This window comes from Typopeltis vanoorti, chromosome 10 (genome assembly GCF_054136105.1).
Source record: "Typopeltis vanoorti isolate ZY-2024b chromosome 10, IOZ_Tvanoo_1.0, whole genome shotgun sequence".
Classification (NCBI taxonomy): Eukaryota; Metazoa; Arthropoda; class Arachnida; order Uropygi; family Thelyphonidae; genus Typopeltis; species Typopeltis vanoorti.
Genome location: NC_143558.1, coordinates 119,623,831 through 119,649,227, shown reverse-complemented (window position 1 = coordinate 119,649,227; position 25,397 = coordinate 119,623,831). Strand labels below are relative to the sequence as shown.

At 35.1% G+C, this 25,397-nt stretch overlaps 1 protein-coding gene across 3 annotated transcripts in view; it reads right to left on the bottom strand.

Moving 5' to 3' along the window:
- LOC150102740 (ribosomal RNA processing protein 36 homolog) overlaps positions 1-25,397 on the bottom strand; it is a 111,345-nt gene that overhangs the window by 6,380 nt on the left and 79,568 nt on the right. For all 3 annotated transcript variants that reach the window (XM_090399222.1, XM_090399221.1, XM_090399223.1), the window contains exons 8-9: positions 17,340-17,414; positions 13,711-13,828 (exon numbers count right to left, since the gene is read on the bottom strand). In XM_090399222.1, the coding sequence (XP_090255348.1) occupies positions 13,711-13,828; positions 17,340-17,414 (193 nt within the window). The remainder of the gene's footprint in view (positions 1-13,710; positions 13,829-17,339; positions 17,415-25,397) is intronic.

Below are 25,397 nucleotides of genomic sequence, written 5' to 3'. Positions count from 1 at the left end.
TAACTCCTTTTACAGCACTCTTTTTGCCATTCCTACGCTTCTTCAACAACCTCCAGAATATTTTGCCACCTTCTTGATATTTATTTTCTATATTCTTGCCAAAGTCCTCCACATGACTTTTGTTTAGCTAGTTTTTCACAGTGTTTAGCATTCTTGCATTTGTCTCTGTATTCTCTAAGAGCAAAAGCTGACTTATTTGACAGGAACTTTTGATATGCTTTCTTCTTTTCCTTCATTGCCTCTTTAACTTCCTGTGACCACCAGGGAGTTCTGATTTTTTTATCCTTGCAGACAACCTCACCACATGCCTCTCTGGCAGAATCAATCAATGTTTTCTTCAGAGTTTGCCAATGAATCTCCAAGGTTTGATTCCTGTTCTCAAATTCTTTCATTTTTCTTCAATAATCTTTGTGTATTTAGTCTACAGTTCACATCTGAGAGCTGCTCAACTTTTATTCGCTTTAAAACTTTCTTACATGTTATTCTTTTCAATATGAAATTCAATTTTATCCTGCTCAAGACTAAATAGTGATCACTTCCAATTTCAAATCCTCTGTACACTCTGGTGTCCTGCACCAGGGAGAAAACATCACTATCAACAATAACATAGTCAACGAGACTTTTCTTATTCATAGCCTCTTTTCTCCATGTGAATTTGTGCACATTTTTATGTTGGAACATGGTGTTAGTAATAACCAGTCCATGTCCTGAGCAGAAATCCAACAGATATTTGCCATTATTATTAGCTTTGCTCTTTTCTCCAAATTTTCCAAAAATATTTTTGTATGTCTCACAATTATTTCCTACTCTGCTATTTAGATCCCCAACAAGGACTAACTTTTCCTTTTTCATTGTGTCAGTTGCTTTTTCTAAAGCCTCCAAAAATTCCTCCACTTCTACCTTAGTAGAACCTTCTGTGGGACCATAGGCACAAATAAGTCTCATTGTCCAGTTCCCCATTCTCATATTTGCCCACATTATTCTACTTGAGACTGACTGCCATTCAAGAAGGTTAGCCTCGTATTTTGTGTTGAATACTATGGCTACTCCTTTTCCTTGATTGTCATTGCCTGAATATAACATTTTTTATTTATTGCTTAGAAAGATCTCACCAGTTTTTGTCTTTTTTGTTTCAGTCACCCTAATTATGTCAATCTGGTACTTATCTAATTCCTCAGCTAGCTCCATTTCTTTGCCATTCAGGCTTCTTATGTTGATAGTACCAATCTTTAACTCTGGTGATGTTGAGTTGGGGTTTGTTTTCAGATTTGTTCCAGTAGCTGACTTTTCGCTTCGCCCTGGTTCCCTGGCAAAAACAACAGGGACCTTGTTTAACCTGGTGACGCCCCAGCCGGCATGAAATTTTGTCATGTTATACCATCATTTTGTATTTTGGTTTAAGCCAATAAGAATACAATTTGGTCGGCTAAAACCCAAATTATCAGTCCATTCTCATTCGTTCAGTATCCAGGTAGATACCCAACAAGTGCACCACGAGAAGGTGAGGATTGGACATTAGGTCAGAAGCCCTGGTCGGTTCTCCGCATTCCTTTAAAGGCTATGTGGAGGTCTCCTCTCAGTTATATAGCTTTGACCCTTAAGAACCCCATTTTATTGATACAATAAAAAATACAAATATAAAAAAAAGAAAAATCAAATTTACATAGATGATATTATTACATTAAAAATAAAATAAAAATTAAGATTTGAGCTTTCATATAATTTTTACTAAATAGTTCCATTATTTGTATAGTTCCATCATTAGTTGTTGAGAATAGCGAAAGCCAGAGATAAGGCCTCGAAAGACATAACATCAGTCAAGCAGATAAAGGATGCCTCAGGAGTAGTATTACAAGAGGAGGAGAAAATCAGAGGAAGATGGAAAGAATATTTCCGTAAACTACTTAATGAGGAGAATCCGAGAGAGAGGTGTGAGGATGGAGAGGCAAATGAGAGACCGGTGCAAGACATAAGTAGAGAGGAAGTGGATTGGGTACTCAGAAAAATGAAGAATGGAAAGGCTGTGGGGGCAGACCAGATACTGGGGAAGTGTGGAAAAGTTTGGGCAGTGAGGGCATGGATATGTTATGGTACTGATGAGGAAAATAGCCCAACAAGAAAAGATACCAGAGGAATGGAGGAAACGTATTCTTGTCCCAATCTACAAAGGAAGAGGAGATGTTCAAGACTGTGGCAACTATAGAGGGATCACGCTGATGTCACACACATTGAAGATATGGGAAAGAGTAATTGAAGGGAGGATACGGCAGGAAACGAAAATTGGTAAGGAGCAGTTTGGATTTATGCCAGGAAGAGGGACAACGGATGCGATATTTGCACTAAGGCGATTGATGGAGAAATATAGAGAGATGCAAGTGGAGCTGCACATGGTGTTTATAGACCTGGAAAAGGCATACGACAGAGTGGCCAGGCAGGAGGTATGAAGGTGTATGAGGAAGAAGGGGGGTATCGGAGAAGTACACGAGGATGGTGAAGGAGATGTATGAGGGAACAGAAACTCAGTTCAGGTCTAGTGTCGGCATGACAGAGGGGTTCCCCATTGTCGTAGGGCTACACCAAGGGTCAGTTCTGAGCCCCTACCTCTTTGACCTGGTCATGGATGTACTAGTGGAGGATGTCAAGAAGGAGATACCATGGAGCATGCTGTTTGCTGACGACATTGTTCTATGCGAATCATTCCGAGAGAAGCTTGAAAATACCCTGGAAGAGTGGAGAAAGGTACTGGAGGAGAGAGGCATGAAAATTAACCGGGAGAAGACTGAATATATGTCAATGGGGAGTGATGAGGATATGATCATACGACTTCAGGGTGAAAGGCTAATTTCAGGGAAGCAATTCAAGTAGCTTGGGCCGGTTGTCGAGAGGAATGGTGACCTGGATGAGGAAATACAGCACCGAATAACATGCAGCTGGATGAACTGGAGGAGATGAGCGGGGCCCTGTGCAACAAGAGAGTGAGTTGTAAGAGGAAAGCTGTATAAGATGGCGGTGAGGCAGGCGATGCTTCATGGCGCGGAGACGTGGCCTATAACAAAGGCACAGGAGAGGAAGATGGAGGTAGCGGAGATGCGGATGTTGAGATGGATGAATGGTGTGACAAAGGAGGACAGGATAAGGAATGTCTACATCAGAGGGACGGCTAAGGTGGGACCAATTGGCAAGAAGATACAAGAAAGTAGGCTGAGGTGGTTCGGACACGTAGAGAGGAAGGGTGAGGAGTATGTTGGTAAACGAATGGAGTATATGGAGTTGAAGGGAAGGAGGAAAAGAGGCAGGCCCAAGCTCAGGTGGAGGAATAAGGTGACAGATGATCTTAGGGAGAAAGGATGGAGTCCGAAGGACGCCCTGGAACAGAGAACTTGGAAGAGGAAGGTTAAAGATCGGTGCGCCGACCCCTTTTAACATGGGATAAGGCATAGTGAAAGAAGATGTTCCATTATTTGTATAGCTTTAGTTATTAAAACTAGCACAGGACTTTATGACTGCCCTGCATTAAATTTTACTTATTTATAACTATAATAAAGCAATTAAGGCCAGTCTTTTTTTTTTTCCCAGCTGGAACAGAACGCGTTCCAGTAAACTTTTAGGACTTTAATGGTCCCTAAACACGCATTTTATTAGTATTTCAAAACTAGGACTGCCTCCATTTTAAATACTCAGCTACAGTCATTGACAACATAAATCAAGGGTCATCTTTGGTTCATCCAATCTAGTGCTGCCATCTGTGTTGTTGATGCTGAACCTCGAAGTTTTCAATCAGAATCAATAGTTACGGTAGTTACTGGAAGCGGAACTTCTATGTGAACAAGCATACAAGTAGACTCACACTTTTACAACGTGGGTGAGTGAAGTTAACGTATTTCATGGAAGTTTCACTAGTTTTATGCGATGAACGGTAAAATAATACAATTTTTCTCTTCCGCTCCTGCAACTAAAAAGTTACAGCTCAAGAACAGTAAGTGTAGTGATAACTTACTATTATAATAACGGAATTAACTCACGTAAAATATTATTTATTAGTAGAATTTTTGCCTGAGTATCACAGGCATCATCAGTACAAGTACAAAGGCTACTTAAACTAATTAAACAATAAGTGATATATTCACAAAGCGCCACCTAAGTAGCTAAGGTTAAATTTCCTAAATTTAATTCAACAACCTTAGCTACACAGGTGGCACTTTGTGAATATATCAGTTATTGTTTAATTAGCCTTTGTACTTGTATTGATGATGCCTGTGATACTCAGGTGAAAATTCTACTAATAAAGAATATTTTACGTGAGTTAATTCCATTATTATAATATTGTTGAAATAAATTTAGGAAATTTAACCTTAGCTACTTAGGTGGCGCTTTGTGAATATATCAGTTATTGTTTAATTAGCCTTTGTACTAGTACTGATGATGTCTGTGATACTCAGGTGAAAATTCTAATAAAGAATATTTTACGTGAGTTAATTCCATTATTATAATAGTAAGTAATATGTCTACTTGTTGTATTTCCTTACTGAAACTTATAGTAGTAGTGATGGGGCAAAAACAGACCCGATGGACAGTGATACAAAAACTGGAGGGATAAAACATGTGGCTGTTACGGTTGCTACAACGACAACTACGATGAGTAAAGATGCACAAGATCTGCCCGACTGTTGGACTCTAGACCAAAAAGCTGATTTTTGCAACAAAAATGAATGGCTGTTGGTGGAGAATAAAAACATTGGCTGTAAAATATGTAAGGAAATCGAAAGGAATAAGCAAGGTATGAATATTTCAAAGCCATGGGCAAATATTCAAATTTCTCATTATGGTAGGAATAAAAAAGAGCAAATGATTTCACTACGTAAAAAAATTCACGATAATAAAAACAGTTCAGCTCACATTGCTCCATTAAAATTATAGAATCTGCAAAAGAACGAAAACTGGAGGCAGCTTATTCAAAAGCATTTGAACATGAGAAAGAAGTCACTTGTAGAATCTTCAGAACAGCATATAAATTTGCAAAGAAAACCCAGGCTTTCAATGACTTTCAATCAGAAATTGACCTCCAAGAATTGAATGGCAGTGACATGGGTTGAATTCTACATTCTACAAATGCTTGTATCAATATAACAAATCATATTGGAACTGAAATGAAAAAAATCCTTTTTAAAAAAATAATAGAGTCAAACTGTGAGATTTCCCTTTTGATTGACGAAAGCGCCACTATTAGCCAGTTGTCATCATTAATAATATATGTACGCACAATGCTAACTGATATGGAGCAACACACAAATATTTTTATTGACATTATAGAGTTAAAAAATGTATCCACACAAGGTATTTTCCACATCTTGATGAATATCCTTAATCAATTAGGGTTTCATGATAATTATTTGAAGAAAAATCTTGTTGCCATTGCCTGTGATGAAGCAACTATGATGCTGGGTATGAAAAAAGGAGTAGTGGCTTTGATTAAGGAACATTATCCTCGCATTTTGGTTTGCCTCAATACCTCGCATTGAGGTAAACTGTAAATTCAAATATCAAGTAAATATTCAGGGGTGCTTAAGGGTCAAAGCTGTATAACTGAGAGGAGACCTCCACATAGCCTTTAAAGGAATGCGGAGAACCGACCAGGGCTTCTGACCTAATGTCCAATCCTCACCTTCTCGTGGTGCACCCTGTTGGGTATCTACTTTGATACTGAACGAACGAGGATGGGCTGGCAATTTGGGATTTAGCCGACCAAATTGTATTCTTATTGGTTAAACCAAAATATAAAATGATGGTACAACATGACAAAATTTCATGCCGGCTGGGGCGTCGCCAGGTTAAACAAGGCCCCCGTTGTTTTCGCCAGGGAACCAGGGCGAACAGCGAAAAGTCAGCTACTGGAACAAATCTGAAAACAAACCCCAACTCAACATCACCAGAGTTAAAGATCGGTACTATCAACGTAAGAAGCCTGAATGGCAAAGAAATGGAGCTAGCTGAGGAATTAGATAAGTACCAGATCGACATAATAGGGGTGACTGAAACAAAAAAGACCAAAACTGGTGAGATCTTTCTGAGCAATAAATACAAAATGTTATATTCAGGCAATAACAATCAAGGAAAAGAAGGAGTAGCCATAGTATTCAACACAAAATACGAGGCTAATCTTCTTGAATGGCAGTCAGTCTCAAGTAGAGTAATGTGGGCAAATATGAGAATGGGGAACTGGACAATGAGACTTATTTGTGACTATGGTCCCACAGAAGGTTCTACTAAGGTAGAAGCGGAGGAATTTTTTGAGGCTTTAGAAAAAGCAACTGACACAATGAAAAAGGAAAAGTTGGTCCTTGTTGGGGATCTAAATAGTAGAGTAGGAAATGATTGTGAGACATACAAAAATATTTTGGGAAAATTTGGAGAAAAGAGCAAAGCTAATAATAATGGCAAATATCTGTTGGATTTCTGCTCAGGACATGGACTGGTTATTACGAACACCATGTTCCAACATAAAAATGTGCACAAATTCACATGGAGAGAAGAGGCTAGGAATAAGAAAAGTCTCATTGACTATGTTATTGTTGATAGTGATGTTTTCTCCCTGGTGCAGGACACCAGAGTGTACAGAGGATTTGAAATTGGAAGTGATCACTATTTAGTCTTGAGCAGGATAAAATTGAATTTCATATTGAAAAGAATAACATGTAAGAAAGTTTTAAAGCGAATAAAAGTTGAGCAGCTCTCAGATGTAAACTGTAGACTAAAATACAGAAATATTATTGAAAAGAAAATGAAAGAGTTTGAGAACAGGAATCAAACCTTGGAGATTCAGTGGCAAACTCTGAAGGAAATATTGATTGATTCTGCCAGAGAGGCATGTGGTGAGGTTGTGTGCAAAGATAAAAAAATCAGAACTCCCTGGTGGACACAGGAAGTTAAAGAGGCAGTGAAGGAAAAGAAGAAAGCATATCAAAAGTTCCTGGCAAATAAGTCAGCTTTTACTCTTACAGAATACAGAGACAAATGTAAGAAAGCTAAACAGTGTGTAAAACTAGCTAAACAAAAGTCATGGGAGGACTTTGGCAAGAATATAGAAAATAAATATCAAGAAGGTGGCAAAATATTCTGGAGGTTGTTGAAGAAGCTTAGGAATGGAGGAAAGAGTGCTGTAAAAGGAATTAGAGATGATAAAGGTGAAATGAAAACAGGAGAAAAAGATATCCTTGAAGTATGGAGTAATTACTTTGAAAAACTGCTAAATGAAACAAGCAGTGATGACAGCACAGTGATAAAAAACACTGACCACGCATGCAGTCAGGAATACATATCCATACTTGAAGTAGAAAAAGCCGTCAAAGGCTTGAAATGTGGAAAGGCAGCAGGAATAGATGATATTCGACCAGAAATGCTGAAGTATGGTGGTATAAGAGTCTTACAGTGGCTGCACTGCATAGTTCAGAAAGCCTGGACAGAGGGACGAATTCCCGATGATTGGAGTAGAGCTCTCATAGTACCCATATATAAAAAGGGAAATAAAACTGAATGTGAGAATTACAGAGGTATTTCCCTACTGAGTGTTCCTGGCAAGATCTATGCAAGTATACTTGAGAAACGGTTGAGAAGAATTGTGGAAGAAAAGCTTGGTGAAGAACAAGCTGGATTCAGGCCAAATAGAGGCTGTCAGGATCAGATCTTCACTTTATGACAAATAGTCGAGAAAGCATGGGAATATAACAAAGATCTGTATTTAAGTTTTGTCGATTTGGAAAAGGCATATGACAAGGTGCCAAGAGAGAAGCTATTCAATACGCTGCAGTTATATGGTGTCAATGGGGCATTATATCAAGCAATACTTAGTCTTTATTTGAGTTGTGAGTCAGCAGTTAGAATTGAAGGAAGTACAGGAAGATGGTTTAATGTTAAATCTGGTGTGAGACAAGGATGTACATTATCCCCTCTGTTATTCATTATCTATATGGATCACATTATGAAGGAATGTGGTATTAAACCTGATATCAAAATTGGAAATGTTAATGTCAGCTCTTTGCTTTATGCGGATAATGTTATACTTCTAAATAAATCCGCTACAAGTCTGCAAGATTCTCTGACTAAATTGAATAGCTGTTGTAATAGATATGGTATGAAGGTCAGCAATAAAAAGACAAAGACAATGAAAATAGGCAGAATCATTGAAAATGTCAACGTGTTGTGAATGGAGAACCTGTGGAACAAGTAAAACATTTCAGCTACTTAGGCACAATTTTTACTGAAGATGGTAAACTAAATATAGAAATAGACAACAGAATCAGCAAAGCTGGTATCGTGGGAAGTCAATTGAATAAATTCATATGGAATAAGAAAGAAATTAGTCGGAACACTAAATTAGCTGTATACAAGACTGTGTTCAAACCAATTTTAACTTATGGATCTGAGAGCTGGGTCAGAAGTAAAACACTTGACCAAAGACTAGAGACTGCAGATATGAGAGTCCTGAGAAAGATTAGAGGCGTGAACAGATGGCATCAATGGCAATATCATATTAAAAATGAGGATATTAGGAAAGAACTTGACATTGTCAGCATCCAGGAATGCGTTAGCAGAGCTAATCTCAGATGGTATGGTCACTTAAATAGAATGGGAGAGGAAAGATTAGCAAAACAAGTGTTCTCTGCCAGGTTGGCAGGAAAACGACCCAGAGGAAGACCAAGATATAGGTGGATTGATATGGTACAAAGTGCCTTAGACGATAGAAATATAAGATCTGATAATGTTGGAGTCTTGACAAGTAACAGACTGATTTGGAGGAAAATTGTAGATAGGAAGTTATTAATGATGTAATTTTTTCATGTAGTACTGTCATATCCTGTACACCCCTTGAGGGTACATGGCAGGAATTTGATGATGATGATGAGAAACAAAGATATTATGAAAGAATTAAAACAAGAACCAGTAATTGAAAAAATTAAAAAATATAAACATAAATGGATGGAACACGTTCAAAGAATGAAAACAGAAATATTACCAAAACAAGCCTTAAAGTACAAGCCATTAGGAAAAAGAAAACCAGGACGTCCTCTTAAACGATTCAACGATGACTTCTAAGGCCGGAACAGGCCATACTAGGCCTAAATCCTTGATACATATGATGATGATGATGATAATTATATACTGTAATTATACAATCATGGAATGATTTATGCTAATAAAAATTATCAGCAGAATTTTCATTACATTTTGTGACCATTCTCAATGCACATAGTAAACAGATACAACAAATTAGCTGAAATTAAAGTGCATATTACAATGCATGATATACTGATAGTAGGAGAAGAGCTCCATCTATAAACTATTAGAATTCTAGTTATTAGAAACAAATAGTATTAGGAAACAAAAATGAATTATCAAAGACAAAAATGAGTAGTACCGCTTAGGATAACTTTTCAAAATTGGGAATCATTCACAGTCATTTCTGTTAAGGTTTGATTGACAGATATGGGCTTCACAACTTTCTTTGTTATAAGAAACAAATTTTGTGTTAAACTTTAGTTTAATCCCAATGAATTTTATGCCAAGTAGATATAGCATCGCTGACTAGACCTATCAGACTCATGGAGCAGAAATTAAGCTTGATGGTCTGGTAAGCCACACTATATTTACTAGGCATAGAATTCATTGGGATAAAACTATTACACAGAAGTTGTTTCATATTAGAAAGTCTCTATAAAGAAAGCTATGAAGTCCATTTTCATTGGCTAAATCTTGAACAAAATGACTGTTTAAAGCCTCCACAATTTTGGGAGGTTATCCCAAGCAATACTCCATTTTTATTTCCTTGAATTCTGATTGTCTATAGATGGGATGGAACTCCTCCTGCAATTAATAATATATCATGCATAGTAACATGCACTTTAATTCAACTGTTATTCTAATTTGTTTTATATCTTACTATGTGTATTGAGAATAGTTTTCAGAATTTTCAAAAATTCTTCTAATAATAATTTTCCTTATGTAAGTTATTCTGTTAATTAACTGCATAAATTCTCTCAACAATTTGTCTGTTTAGCAAGAGATAAAAAACCAGAGGAATGGAACACTTGTGAAGCCAGTATATTATTTGCTATCTTCTTGTGTTCTATCATTGATCCGTTCTGCAAGAGAAAAATCTCAGTTTCTGAGATGGATCTCTGGCTCCATTTGGAATGGCTAACTTGCATTTAGTTGAATTCTTATAAATAATTTCTTGCATCTTAGGTGAGATTCAAATCCAGGTTTTTCCTGAAAAAAGGGCTATGGCAAAAATGAAACATTTTCTCCAAAATATATGTATATGTTTTCATTAATGTATACAAGGTCTAGCAGAAAAGTAATGAGTCCCCCCCCCTTTTTTTTTTATCATGACAGTTTGCAGCACTACTGAACCATCAATGACATAGTATGTTAGAGAGATTCTTGCTCTTTCCATGAATACCCATTTCTTCTCAGTACAGTAAACTATCAAGTTATTGTTTGTAGTAGGTGTATGTCTGAAAACTAGTCTGGTGTTTATTGCTACGAATATGGAGAAGTGAAATTTTGAACATTGTGTGATTAAATTTTGTGTTAAACTGAAAACAATATCGCTACTGAAACATTCAATAAAATGAAGTGAGCATATGATAATGATTCTTTATCATGTGCTCAAGTGTTTTTGAGGGGAGAGAAAGCATGGAAGATGAGCAACGTGCAGGGCTCCAAATAATCTCAGAAGAACTGCATATTAACAGTTTCACCATTCACAAGATTTTGACTGAAGATTTGTGTGACGATGGTTCCAAAAAAGTAATCATGAAAAAGATCACTGCTGTACCGTAACGACAGAAATGTTTAATGATTTCAAACTGAATCCAATTTTTCAGATTATTACCAGGGATGAGAGATGGTTTTTCTGAGTATGATCCTGAAACGAAACACCAAAGTTCAGAGCAGCAAACAAAAAATTTTCTAAGACTGAAGAAGGTGCACATGAACATGTCCAAAATGAAAACCATGATTGTCATCTTTTTTGATAGCCCATAGCATAGTACAATGAAAATTTGTACCTTTGGGGTGATGACTCTCAATCAAATTTAATACAAAGAAATCCTTGAACAGTTGCAAAAATGCATTTTACAGGTGTATCCAGAGATTGCAAATGATTGGATCTTGCATCACAACAATGCACCTTCTCATTCTGTACTATCAATATGCAAGTATTTAGCAAAAAAAAAAAAAAAAAAAAAAGCACTCTGGAACAGCCACTCATACTCACCTGGCTTGTCGTTGTGTGATTTTTTTTTCTTTTCCCCAAGTTCAAGAACAAGATGAAAGGTACCCAATTTGAGAATGCGGAAAACATCCAAAGAGCCATTTACAGTACTACAGCACAGGAGGTGGACTTCCTTTCTTCTTTTCCACAAATGCTTATTTAACTTCATGTATATCCCATGGGGGTTCTTATTTTTTCTATTCACCGCATACCTCTTTAGTTGAATCAATTAATGACTTTCAGAGTTTGCCACTGAAACTTCAAGGTTTGGTTATTGTTTTCAAACTACTTCAAATTTTATTCAATAATGTTTGTATAGTTGAGTCTACAGTAAACATTTCTTATGTACTGTTCTTTTCAATGTAATATCCATTTTTATCTTGCTTAGCACTAAGAAATGGTCACTTCCAATTTCAAATCCTCTGTACATCTTGTATCTTGAACCAGCATAAAGATATTGCCTATCAACAATGATGTAGTCAATGAGGCTTTTATTATTTCTTGTGTCTTCTCTCAATGTGAACTTGTGCACATTTTTATGCTGGAACATGGTGTTAGCCATGACTAGTCTGTGTCCTGAGCAGAAATTCAGCAAATACTTACTCTTATTATTAGCTTTGCTCTTTTCTCCAATTTTTCCCAAATGTTCTTATATGCCTGGTGGGATTAATTTCCTACTATGTTGTTTAGAACCCCAACAAGGACCACTTTTTCAATTTTCTTTATGTCAGCTGCCTGTTCTAATAGTATGAAAAATTGTTCCATTTCTTCCTTAGGAGAACCTTCTGTGGGACCAAAAGCACAAATAAGTTTGTTTCATTGTTCCTTTCCCCTTTTGTAGTATGCCCACATCACTCTACTTGAAACTGTTTTCCTATCAAGAAGTTTACCTTCATGTTTGGTGTTGAATGCTATCGCTACTCCTTTTTCTTGATCATTGTTTCCTGAATACAACTTCCTATACTTATTATTTAGTAAGATCTCACCTGTTTTTACCTTCTTTATCTCCAATTAAGTCTAGATAATACTTTACCAATTCTTCTGCAAGTTTGATTTCTTTTCCATTAATACTCCTTACATTGATGGTTCCTATCTTCAATTCTTCTTTTTCCATATGTTGTTGGAGACTGTTCTAGTAGCTGACTTTTCACTCTTCACCCTAGTTCCCTGATGAAAACAATGAGGCAACACCTAGTGGTGGCAATTTGGTCGGCTAAGTCCCAAACTGCCAGCCCATCCTCATTCTTTCAGTACCCAGTAAATACCTACTAACAGGGTGCACCATGTGAAGGTGAGGATTGTACATTAGGTCAGCAGTTTCCAGTTTTATATGAATATAAAAGAATATATATAAATATATATATCCATTTCCCCATTAAGTGATGGGTCCATTACTTAACTGAAAAATGGATGATGAAAGAAGATGAAGTAAGTTGCTTCCAAGGTATTTTGGATACTCAATTAATGGATTTCTGTTTTAAGAGACAACAGATTTATAAGAAACAACAAATATTTACCTTCTTTTTTATATCATAGACTAATACAGTCATACCCGGACTTACACGAATCCGGAGTTACGCGGTTTCTTATATGTACATATTACCGTTCCGCTTCACCACTAGTCGCATGTTTCCGGCGCCAGCCGCACATGCTGACGTGTTTCGCGCGTTCTCCATTCATACACGATTTTTATAGTCTACAAACCTTGCTATTGTTTAATGTTATGTTCTTGATACAAATTTTATCACATAAAAAATAATAATGTCGTCCAAAAGAAGCAAGTCCAATCCTGATATAGCTAGCAAGAAAAGAAAAACATCGACTTTGGAAACAAAACTCAACATTATTAAGGATTTTGAAGGTAGAATGAAAATTTGTGAGCTAGCAAAGAAGTTCGGTATACACAAATCCACAGTAAGAACAATCATAAAAGAAAGGTTTACAGATTTTGGAGGACACAGATTCTAATGGGGAATGAATTGTAGCCACAAGGCAAAGAATAAAAACATCATCGGCTTGCTATGAAGAAATTTTGCGTGACAAGAAAAAGACATTATGCCGTCAGACGAATCTATTAGATTTTATGAAATGATCGACATAGAAATAACTTTCTTTTTTTTATATACGAAAAACTACAATTATGATTATATTTCTTAAAAAAATATAGGTGTTTTTGTAAACCTTTGGTCCCAATTAACTAATATTTTGTATGTTTGTATATATAAATTACATGCAAAATGATACCCCGAGTTACGCGAATTCAACATGCGCGTTTTGTAGGTCCCACCTACTGCATAACTTCGGAGTATGACTGTATATGCTAAGAGGTACACTGCATGTGTTTCAACATTTCATGAATTCAGGGATAGCAAAAAGTAGGACAGTTCCAATTACACTGAATTTTTTAAAATAAATTTATTAAAAAAATGTTAACTTACATTTCTTCTGGAAATATGGCTTTTTCCCATCTTTCAATGACTGAATAATTTCTTTTTTTGTAATTTTCCTCTGTTCAGCTATTCTAGTCTTTTTGCTTTCTTCATATTCTTGATTTTTCTAAATTGTAAACAAGTCTTTTTTAAAATGTTTGATTCATTCTAAAATTCTTGGGAAAAGACAATATTTTTGACGTGATTATAAAGTTGGTGATTCTCAAGTCACATAAATAATACTAATAATCAAAGACCAAAAACAAAATTTCAAATTCTTTAAATTAATAAAAATGTAATAATTATTATTAAATCAAGAATAGTAATCCAGAAATAAGTATAAAATCTCTTTCTTTATTGCTTATTTCTGAATTTAATTTCTCATATACTATTACAAACAATAATAGTATACATCTGTATATTATCAAAATTTGACTAGAACATGTTATACTTTGTTTTGGTTTACTTATAATTTGTGCTTTTGAAATAATATGTGCCTGTCTCAGAACACATAATTCTCAGGTTGATTTCACAGATGTGAAATCTGATGATTCACAAATGGGTAAAGTCCTTGATAATCACCAAAGCAGATTTTGAAGAAAGAAAGGAAAGAGTTTCAAAGGAATTTGGAGAAAGAAACTCTTCTTCTAAATTCCTTTGAAAGAGGATAACAAAATTTAAAAAAAAAAAAAAAACATAACATGCATTTTGATGAATATGTGGTGAAAGTATCCCAGTGAATGAAAAGTAGAAAGTATTTCTTCAAAGTGTTCAGTATCAAATGAAGACTTAAGAAAATGTTGAAATGGATTTATTTTTTATTATACATGTGAATTAAAAAATTTCTTTTTAAAAGCAACTATTTTGACAGTTGGAGAAATAGCTACCCCTGATGATTATTTAGAACTAAAAAGAAGTCAATGGACAACATAGTGTGAGGAACAAACAGCCATGGCACCCATCTTAATATCAAGTAGAACTTCCTTTTGTTCAGATGAATGCAGCAATCCTACAGGGCATACTTTCCACAAGAATACAATAACGATCAATAGAAATTTTGGACCATTCTTCCTGCAGGGATATAATGAGGTCCAAAACTGTTGTGGGGTGGACATCCTTTAACCTCACCCAATGCTTCAGTTCATTTCACAGATGCTCGACAGGGTTGAGATCTCTGTGAAGGCCAGTCACGTGTGGTGACGTTCATGTTCACAAACCATGCAGTTACAATAGCAGCCATATGACACGGTGCATTGTCGTGCTGAAAGAGACAATGGTCAGTTCCACAGAAACACCACAAAGTAGGAAGCATTACATTTCCAGAAGGCTCAGATACCTCTCAGAGATCAATGTTCATGGCACCACAGAGGTCCGATGCCATCAAATATGTGACTTATTACATTACACGATGCACTTTGCCCATGGGATGTCTTGTTGACTTCCTTCCAAGCAGTGTACATGCTATTAGTATAAAAAGAATCACTAGTGATTCTTTTTATACTAATTTTTGAGCGGCAGAATCTTAATCTGAACAACATATTCTTCTCAAAAAGCACAATTCAGCTTATTCAGCATAATCAGAATCTGTAACCCACTTTTATTAATTGTCACTGGTGACAAAGACCAAATCATCAAAACTAAGTTGGTTAAATAAGTACAAAATCTTGGAAACAAATTAGAAGTTGGATTTCAATGATTTCCATAAAGAAATGGAACAAAATGAAAAACCAGTCTTTTAGAAGTTGTGTATGTTATTGTGGAGAACTTGTGATAATCAAGAATCAAAATGAATCTGAAGAGACAAATATGAAGAGAATGAAAGTGGAAGACCCTGTAAGCAAATTAACTGCTTAGCCACTTCCAAATTTGTAGAAAACTAGGATTTTCCACAAACAGGTACCCTATGGAGATGGACCTAGAGCAGGGTTTTCAGATTATCTACTCCTTAGCCGACCCATGGTAACAAAGGTTTACAATTTTTTGTGGGTGTGATTCACATACAAAACAGGCATGCATTTCATTTATTTGTGACTTTCAAATTATTTATTAAAAACAACACGTAAGTCCACAGTAATAACTTTAATTAATAAATAAGGTAGATATTTCGTACTAAAAAAATAGTACATCTTCAGCGTTACAAACAGATAGGAATAGAATACAAGTAACGAATATTCGGTGGATCACCTATTAGAATACAATGTTGTCGCAAGCTAGTAAATGAAAGAAATTAATAAACAATTAATATTTAAGAAAATTAGTTTTTTTTAATGATTACATAAAATAAGTCTCCCAGATCTTCGAGAGAGAGAGGCAATCATTTCGATTTAAATGTGGTCGGTGTAAAAAAGCTTCACAACTTTCTTTAAAGAGGCGTTCATATTTGAACCTGCATCTATGAAGTGGGATAAATAGCTTTATCCCACTGGATATTATGGGTAGTGGTAATACTGTGTTGTGCTAGACCAGATTTCTGAGGTTTGTTGTAATCAATATAATATTGATGTTCTTTAATTCTTTTTTCCACAGAACGGCCAGTTTGTCCAAAATAAGAAACATCGCATTCACAAGGAATTTTGTAAATGCCAGCCAAAGACAGAGATGACAGTTTATCTTTTGTAGAAGGCAATAAGGAAGAAATTTTGTTGATAGGAATATATGTCTGGTCTAGCACAACACAGTATTACCACTACCCATAATATCCAGTGGGATAAAGCTATTCTACTTCATAGATGCAGGTTCAAATATGAACGCCTCTTTAAAGAAAGTTGTGAAGCTTTTTTATACCAACCGAATTTAAATCGAAATGATTGCCTCTCTCTCTCGAAGATCTGGGAGACTTATTTTATGTAATCATTAAAAAAATTAATTATCTTAAATATTAATTATTTATTAATTTCTTTCATTTCCTAGCTCGCAACAACATTGTATTTTAATAGGTGGTCCACAAAATATTCGTTACTTGTATTCTATTCCTATCTGTTTGTAACACTAAAGATGTACTATTATTTTTAGTACGAAATATCTACCTTATTTATTAATTGAAGTTATTACTGTGACTTACGTGTTGTTTTTAATAATTATACTATGCCACAAGTCCCTGTAAAAATAAGAATCATTTCAAATTATTTGGAAGAACAACAGAACATTGCACCCTTCATATGGAAAAGGGCTGGGTAAGATTCTTCTTGTGATGCAAGGAATCTTTATATGGGCTTTTTCAATCGCACATGAGTTAGCCAATTGCATGTGGAGGTAGCAGGGTTTTCTCTCCTGGAAACCCAAGTTTTTCATCCGATGTACACAAATCAGCCATGAGAACATGCAATTTACAGACAAAAAAATATTGTTGTTGATAATGATAGGTGGTAGATGGAGTCGATGGTAGTGGTGTCATTGTGTTTAGGTGGAGAGTTAAGTAGAAGGGGAAATGGAGAGATGTGTGATACGGAGTAAAGTGGAGTGCACTCCCACAATGAGTTTTTTTGAGGTGTCACATAATAATAATAATTTGCTACTTCTTAATTATCCACATCACAGATCTAAACATCTGAAATATCAGCAAAATAAAAATATGCTATTTGCATGTTGCTTACCAAGAAAATAATGGATAGCAGCAAACTAAAACTGCATTTACTTACAATTCGCTGGAGAAGATATTTAATTTCCCCTCTTTTTTTTGGATTTTTTGTGTTCTGCAATTCTTTCTGAAGTTCCTGCAAGTTTTTCAATGATAATAAGTACATTTTTATATTAGAAAAGCATGTCATACTTATTATCATAAAATATTTTTCTGATAACAGTTAAAACATTTTATTAAACTGAATGTCAAAAACTGTGCATAATTTTTTTTTAAACAAAAATAAATATAAACATAAGACTCTTGCATATAGTGTTTAAAACTAGATCATAATATTAAAAAAAAAATCCATAATGACGTTTCTGGATAAACATCCAAAAAAACATTACTGCTGATGGTACAAATTCAAAAGTGTAGCAGGAAAAAACTCCTTCTACTGGCACCCTCATGCAAGGTAAAAAGTTTACTGCTGATAGGATGAAGACAGTCTTCCAAATTTTTGTAAGTTCAAAACATATTTGAGGTTTAAAGTTTTACTGCTAAAACTTTAAACCTCAAATAGTCTGACTCTGAAAATAGTTTCAATAGTGCTGTAACAATTTCTTTGAAGTACTGTAGTTTTCTTCCATTTAATCCAGTTGGTTGGTTGGAGATCAGAGATGAAATCCACTCCAGGCAAGCTACAGCTGTTGCATATAAGGTTGTATACAATTTACAGACTGTTTGTTCCATCCCAGACAGCAATTGTAGTTCGGAATGTTGATCTTGATTTTTTGTAACTTCTTTTCCTCACATGCCTGATATGTTCTCTTCACCACTGTGAATTTCTTCTAATCTATCTATCTCTAATGCACCAAATGCCTTGTTCTATAATTTGCACAGATACCTGGTTTCACAAAAGTAAACAAGAATGATGTGAAAAGAGAGAATAGCAATCTATGCTACAAAGAAGAAACAGTTATTTGGGATAATACAAAAATGCTGTAGATTACATAAAACAATAGTAATGACTACATGTATTAGGTTTTTAAGAATTCAATTTACTTGGCTGCAATAAGCCACTGCGACTAACATTAAAGGGAGGACGAGATAATAAGCTATATGATTTATACAATGACTGCAAGAAATTGGGTCAAAAGCCAATGAAATAATGGTTGTACTGATGTATTATTATTCAGTAATCCAAGTGTGGTCTTATCAAGGACTTATAAAGAGGCAGAATGACTTCCTTACTCTAACATGTCACATCACAATTATTCTCTGAGTTTTATTTGCAGCTTTTGCTACGTGACCTTTGAACTTCAAATTCTTATCCACCATTCTGCCAAGATCCCTAGCCTTGTCAATTTATTGTAGCATAACCTTGGCAAGATAATATGCCACTGGAAATCTCATCATGCCCAAGTGTATAACTTTACACTTATTAACATTAAACTTGACAGTCATTTTTGTTTGCCCAAATTTCTAGCCTATTCAAATCATTCTGTAAGTGCTGGATATCAGTAGCATCCCTGATTGACCTGCCTATCATCACATCATCAGCAAACAATTGTGCATCTCCTGTCAGATCCTTCCTAACATCATTAATGCATAGATTGAATAACCAAGGACTGAGCCCTGAGACACACCACTGGTCATATTAAATTAGCAGATTCACATCCACCATATATGACGTTTTGATATCTGTCTGTCAACCATCCAACTTATCCAAGTCAAAAGTTTATATTCTAATCTCATATTCTCCAGTTTATGTAATGGCCTTTTGTGTGGTATCCTATCAAACGGCTTAGTAAAATCCAACATTATCATAGTGTATCCATTCCCTTTATCGAACTAGGCCATAACATTATTATAAAATATGAGGAAATTGCTAAAACATGACCTTCCTTTAGTAAACCCATGCTGCTCCTTGCAGGGTATAGTCTGTTTGTCCACCCATTTCTGTATGAGTTCTTATCAACTTCTTTAAAATCTTCACCACCACACACCAGAGATACTGATAGGTTGGTAGTTAGACATCCATTTTTGCACCACCCTTGTACAGTTTTTCAATACGTTTCTTCCATTCCTGAGCTGAGACTCAAGTTATACAAACATGTGAAAGGCCTAGTCAATTTGGTTGAACATTCCTTTATTAAACATGCTGATATTCCATCTGTTCCTAATAACAAATTCTTATCCAAGTTATAAAACAGCTCTTCAGTCTCATTCTCATGCACCCTCTAACTCATTAAATGCAATAGTAATATTGTGTGCTATGTTGCATACACCTGGTTGACATGTCTTAACAAAGTGAGCACTCATTATTTGAACAATCTCATTAACTTCTGACACTAGAGTACCATCTGCAATCAGCAAAGTTTTTCTTCCGCATTCATTCTTTCTTTGTTTTGCTTATGGCTTAACAATAAAATTATTTTGAATTGCCTTTAGCCAGCATAGCCGATTTCTTTTCATACTCTGATTTAGCACAATACTTGCTACGTTTCTGGCCTGTACTTTATATATTTCATAACTCCTTTCACTTTTATTCTCATGATATTCTTTCCACATCATCATCTTTTTGTGGATCTCTTGCTTAATAAGGCTGCACATCCATTTCACTCCAATCCTATTTATTCTTTGAACTCTAGGGATACATTCAGATACTGCATCATTTAAGCACTTTTTTTCAAAGATTCTCATGCATTGCTGACATTTTTCCCATTCACTAACTGAAGGGGAAAAATGTCTTATAAAAAAGGCTTATACCACAGGACCAAAGATAATATTCTCCTAAGTTGAGCATAATTTCTAGCTTTGTAGTTTAGCATGGAACCTATTCTAATTAGATACTTGCTAAGAAAGTACATGATCACTGTCACCAACTGGTGATAAAATAGTCATATTCTTAACAGAGACTCTTTCTGATGCTATGAACAAACTATCAATCTTTGATCTTAAGTTATTTCTTTCACATGATGCTTGAGAAAGTTGTCTCGCAAAAATTCAATAAATTCTTCTTCATTCTTATTATGAGATTTTTCTTCTACCCAACAAATGTTTATATAATTAAAGTCATCCATAATGACTTTAACCACCAATTTAGCCTTATAGGTACTAAATTGGTGATGCATTTCATGGTCCCCTGCAACTGAGCTGCCAGGTCTGTATCAACACTCCATTTATTTTATTCTTTTAGCCTCCACTTCATATCAGATAGCCTCAAACTCATTTATTACCAGTTTTCTTGCATTTCTATCCTAACTGGACTTAGGTCATCTGATATCATTAGTAATATCATCCTCTCCTCTCTTATGTCATTGCTAAAAAATGGAATACCCATGACACTTGATCCCAGTTACCATATCTGATTCTGACAGCCAGGTTTCAATAATGCCAACAATCTTAAGCTATAATGTATTAAATAAAGCAATGAACTCAACTCCTTTGTTTCTGATGCTCCTGGCATTTGTATATCGACATATTCAAATTACCACATAGCTTAGTCTTATGATTAGATATGCAATCTATTTGGTCTTGCTGTAGAACCTTCTCTTTTTTCTCTCCAGACATACTCAAAAGGTCTGAACCCAAAACACATATTTCTATCCCTTTGCCAGATGCATAACCATGCTCAAAACCATTCATATCTTTATCACATTTGCATATATAGCTGAACTTTTACACATTAGGATGTTATTCTAATCACTCTCTAATCATTTCTTTACTTTTTTTGATGTCGACTGCTTAAATAGAAATGAAGGAATGATCCTTCACGACATCTGGAAGTCATTAATTAACATGTATAACGATAAAGACCTCTCCCCTGCCAATAATCACATACAGAATTTACACAACAATGGAAAGACTACAAGTAACATGTCTAATGATACTCAGGACTAAAAATCATTCCAGTCTTTTCAACTTATGGAGATGTGAACTGCTGTTGGAAAACGTTTAATTTTTGTTGTTTTTTATTTATGTCAAGCAACCTCCTGATGATGCTGTTAGCCAAACAGACAGCGAAGTGAAACATATACAGGAAATACATCTAGTATAAATAAACAATTGTATACGAGTTAAAAACCTGGTAATTATTAATCAAGAATATAAGGATTGGTATCTGGAAAAGAAATATGATGTGCTAGAGAAACTACACATATCAGCCACTGAATTAGAATTTTTACTGTGTTGGACATCCTTTAGCCAGAATTAGACCATATGCTGTCTGGAATAGATTTCACAAGGTATTGGATCACATCTACATCTACAACATATTAAATAACTCGGATTTCACGGAAGATGAATTTGCTCCCAGATCTGTTTTTCTAACATGTCCCATACATTCTCAATGGAATTGAGATTCATGGCTTTGTGGTGGCCAGAGAAGATGGTGGAAATTGCTGTCATGTTTGCTGAACAATTCTTGTGTGATGGGCAGTAACATTGTTGGGTATGAAACAACATTAACTGCTGGATAAAAAGTCAACATTGCAGGATGGACTTGATCAGTAACAATGTTCAGATATTCCTTGGAGGACACCCAACCATCCAGCAATATCAGTGGATCTGTTCCATACTATAGAACAGTGTTTCTCAAAGTGTGGTACGTACGCGTACTTGCCACAAATACGTGTACGTGTAATTGGCACGTACCCCAGGGGGTACGTGGCAATTTTCGGCTATGCATAATTAAAGGAGTCATTATATTTTTCAACAAACAGTGCAATTAGAGACAACCAGGATAAAATGGCACTAACTAATGAATCACATCCCCTCTCCAACAGAAAATTATTTATAGACAAGCAAAACCATATGTTGCCTGTGGAACATATGGTTTTGCTTGACACCACCCCTGTCGTTAACGTGTTAAAACTATTTAAGTGGCCACACCCTTTACACTGGCTATGAGTGCGAGCATAGCCAGGGATGTTATTAATAACTGAATGTGTTTCAGATATTATGGAATTCGGGTGAAGGGAATTAGCATTTCAACTCAAATGTTGAAATGCTAATTTGTCTTTGGTTCGCACGATCTTTTGTTAATACCGCACCAATCATATGCAGTTCTTCACTGCTCTACGTATCTCAAGTCTTGTAAATTACTTATTTACATATTTTTGTAAATTTAATTTTTGCTTGAAATAATGGGAAAGAAGATGATGCTATTTGGATAGATGACTTTGACGATGCACACAAAGAAACTGTTCTCGATGCCAAAAGTAGTGATAGCGAGTAGGAGCTTCTTGGTAAGTCGCACCATTTTCAGTTTTTTTCTGAAAACCTTAATTTCCAAAAATTCACACATCTCACAACACGATTTTTTAGATTTAATTTTGGGAAAAAAGTTAGAGTTATATTTGAGTAAATACAGTATTTTTTTTTAGCTTTCAAATTCTTACATATGGACCACTGGTTAAAGATTGGATTTATAAAACCGCCAAAAGAGAGCAATATAGCAAATACAAGTAGCTGTAAGCAACAAGAAAACGTTGATATTGCATCTGGAATCAAATGAAATTGATAAGAGTGTGTCGTCTGACATCTATAGAGAACCAAAAATTAAAAATAAATCATATTTTTTGTTTACATGAACATATAAATTCAAATAAAATAGATATTTAATTTTAATTAATGTTTTAAATTAATCTATTAATTTTAATTAATTAATTAATTAGGGGATACTTGGTAATAATGAAAATTTAAGAAGGGGTATGTGGATATCTGAAGTTTGAGAAACACTGCTATAGAACATGCCCACAACATGACACCACCTCCAGAACCTTGGGTTTTTACAAGGCAAACAGGGTTCATTGCTTCATGCAGCTATTGCTAAACTTTCTGCCTACTATTGGTACAGAAAAAGGTGTGCTATGACTCATCAGTAGAATATCTCACCTTTTGAGAAACCAGTCGGCTCTGTTGGTTTCAAAATCGTTGCTTCAGACATACGGGCATCCACAGTAAGCCTTTTACTGAACTCAAAAAAATTTCTTTGTTTTTTCCCATTGTGATCAACACTACTGATGATTACTGACCAGTATAAATAGTTGCCTAGAATGCATGGTGACAAACGTGCCGAAGTATTTTGCATATATGTGTTGTGTAAGTGATGTTTACGTATATCTGCAGTCAGCAGTTAGAATTCAGGGAAATACAGGATGATGGTTTGATATATCAAATGATGAAAAAAGACAATGAAAAAATGATAAGAGTTAGATGCAGACATGGGAGCACACTATAACAATTATTTGCCATCTACATGGATTACACTACAAAATGTCATTATTGCCAACAGCAAAACTGGAGATATTCAACACAGCTCATTATGCAGATGATGATGATGTAGTAGGTTTAAATAATTCCAGTGCAAGTCAATAACTAAACTGAATAAGTGTTGTAACAAATTTGGCATGGAAATCAGCAGTAAAAAGATAAAAACTGTGAAACATAGGCAAAAACATATGGTCATCCTATATGAACAAGTAAAATATTTCAGAACATTAGGCACAATTTTTAGTGAAGGTGGCAAGTTAAATATGGAATAGACAATAAAATAAGCAAAGCTAGTATCAGGGTCAAGGGAATAAATTTATGTGAAATAAGATAGAAATTAATCAAAATACTCAACTATTTATATACAAGACAGTGTTCAAACCAGATGGTATCGGTGACAGAATCATATTAAAAATTAAGATATTAATAACATTCCTGGATATGCTCACACTCATAGCCAGTGTAAAGGGTGTGGCCACTTAAATAGAATGTGAGAGGACTGGCCCAATGAACCCAACTTGTTCTTTCCTAGATCTGTTCCATCAATTTTTCTTAACCTTTTCACAGCTATGCTCGTATAAATCTCATCTGTAGTATCCAGTAACAGAAATGAGAAAGAGAGAATTCCTCTTTAAGTATTATATAATCCCTCCCCTTTTATGTGTAACATGATAGTCCTATCCCAGTCATCTGGAATTTGATATGGTCTTCTGAATTATTCACTATACACTGCAAAATATTTTATACCGCCATATATCAGCATTTTTCTTCAAATATTGTCTGTTCTAGATACTTTCCAAATGTCTCATATAGTGGATGTTTACTATGATAAAAAAAACTTAAAAAAACAAAACAAAACGAAAACACATTAATTGCAGAAATGTGTGAACAGAGTAAATCTGAGATTTTATGGTAAAAAAAAAAAAAAAAAAATGGAGAGAAATGTTAACAAAACAGGCAAGACGAAAAGAAAGGTGAAGATATGGATGGAGAGATGCAGTTAATCCCTTCTGCATGAGTCTTGCAAATTACTATGCATAGCACAAAATATCATCATCAAATCAAGGGGTGTACAGGATATGATAGTACTACATGAAAAATTTACACCATTACTAACTTCCTATCTACAATTTTCCTCCAAATCAGTTTGTTACCTGTAAAGACTCCAATATTATCAGGTCTTATATTTCCGTCTTCTAAGGCACTTTTTACTGTATCAATTCACATATATCTTGGTCTTCCTTTTGGTCTTTTTCCTGATAAGCTGGCAGAAAACACTTGTTTTGCTAATCTTTTCTCTCCCATTCTGCTTAAGTCACCATACCACCTGAGATAAGCTCAGCTAATGCATTCCTGGATGCTGACAACATCAAGTTCTTTCCTAATATCCTCATTTTTTATATATGATATTGCCATTGATGTCACCTGTTCAAGTTCCTAATCTTTCTCAGGATTCTCATATCTGCAGTCTCTAGTCAAGTGTTTTACTTCTAACCCAGCTCTCAGATCTATAAGTTAAAATTGGTTTGAACATTGTCTTGTATACACTAATTTAGTGTTCTGGATAATTTCTAGTCTTTGGTCAAGTGTTTTTCTTCTAACCTAGCTCTCAGATCCATAAGTTAAAATTGGTCTGAACACTGTCTTGTATACACTAATTTAGTGTTTTGGCTAATTTCTCTCTTATTCCATATGAATTTATTCAATTGACTTCCCACCATACCAGCTTTGCTGATTCTGTTGTCTATTTCTATATTTAATTTACCATCTTCAGTAAAAATCGTGCCTAAATAGCTGAAATGTTTTATTTGTTCCACACGTTCTCCATTCACAACACAGTTGACATTTTCAATGATTCTGC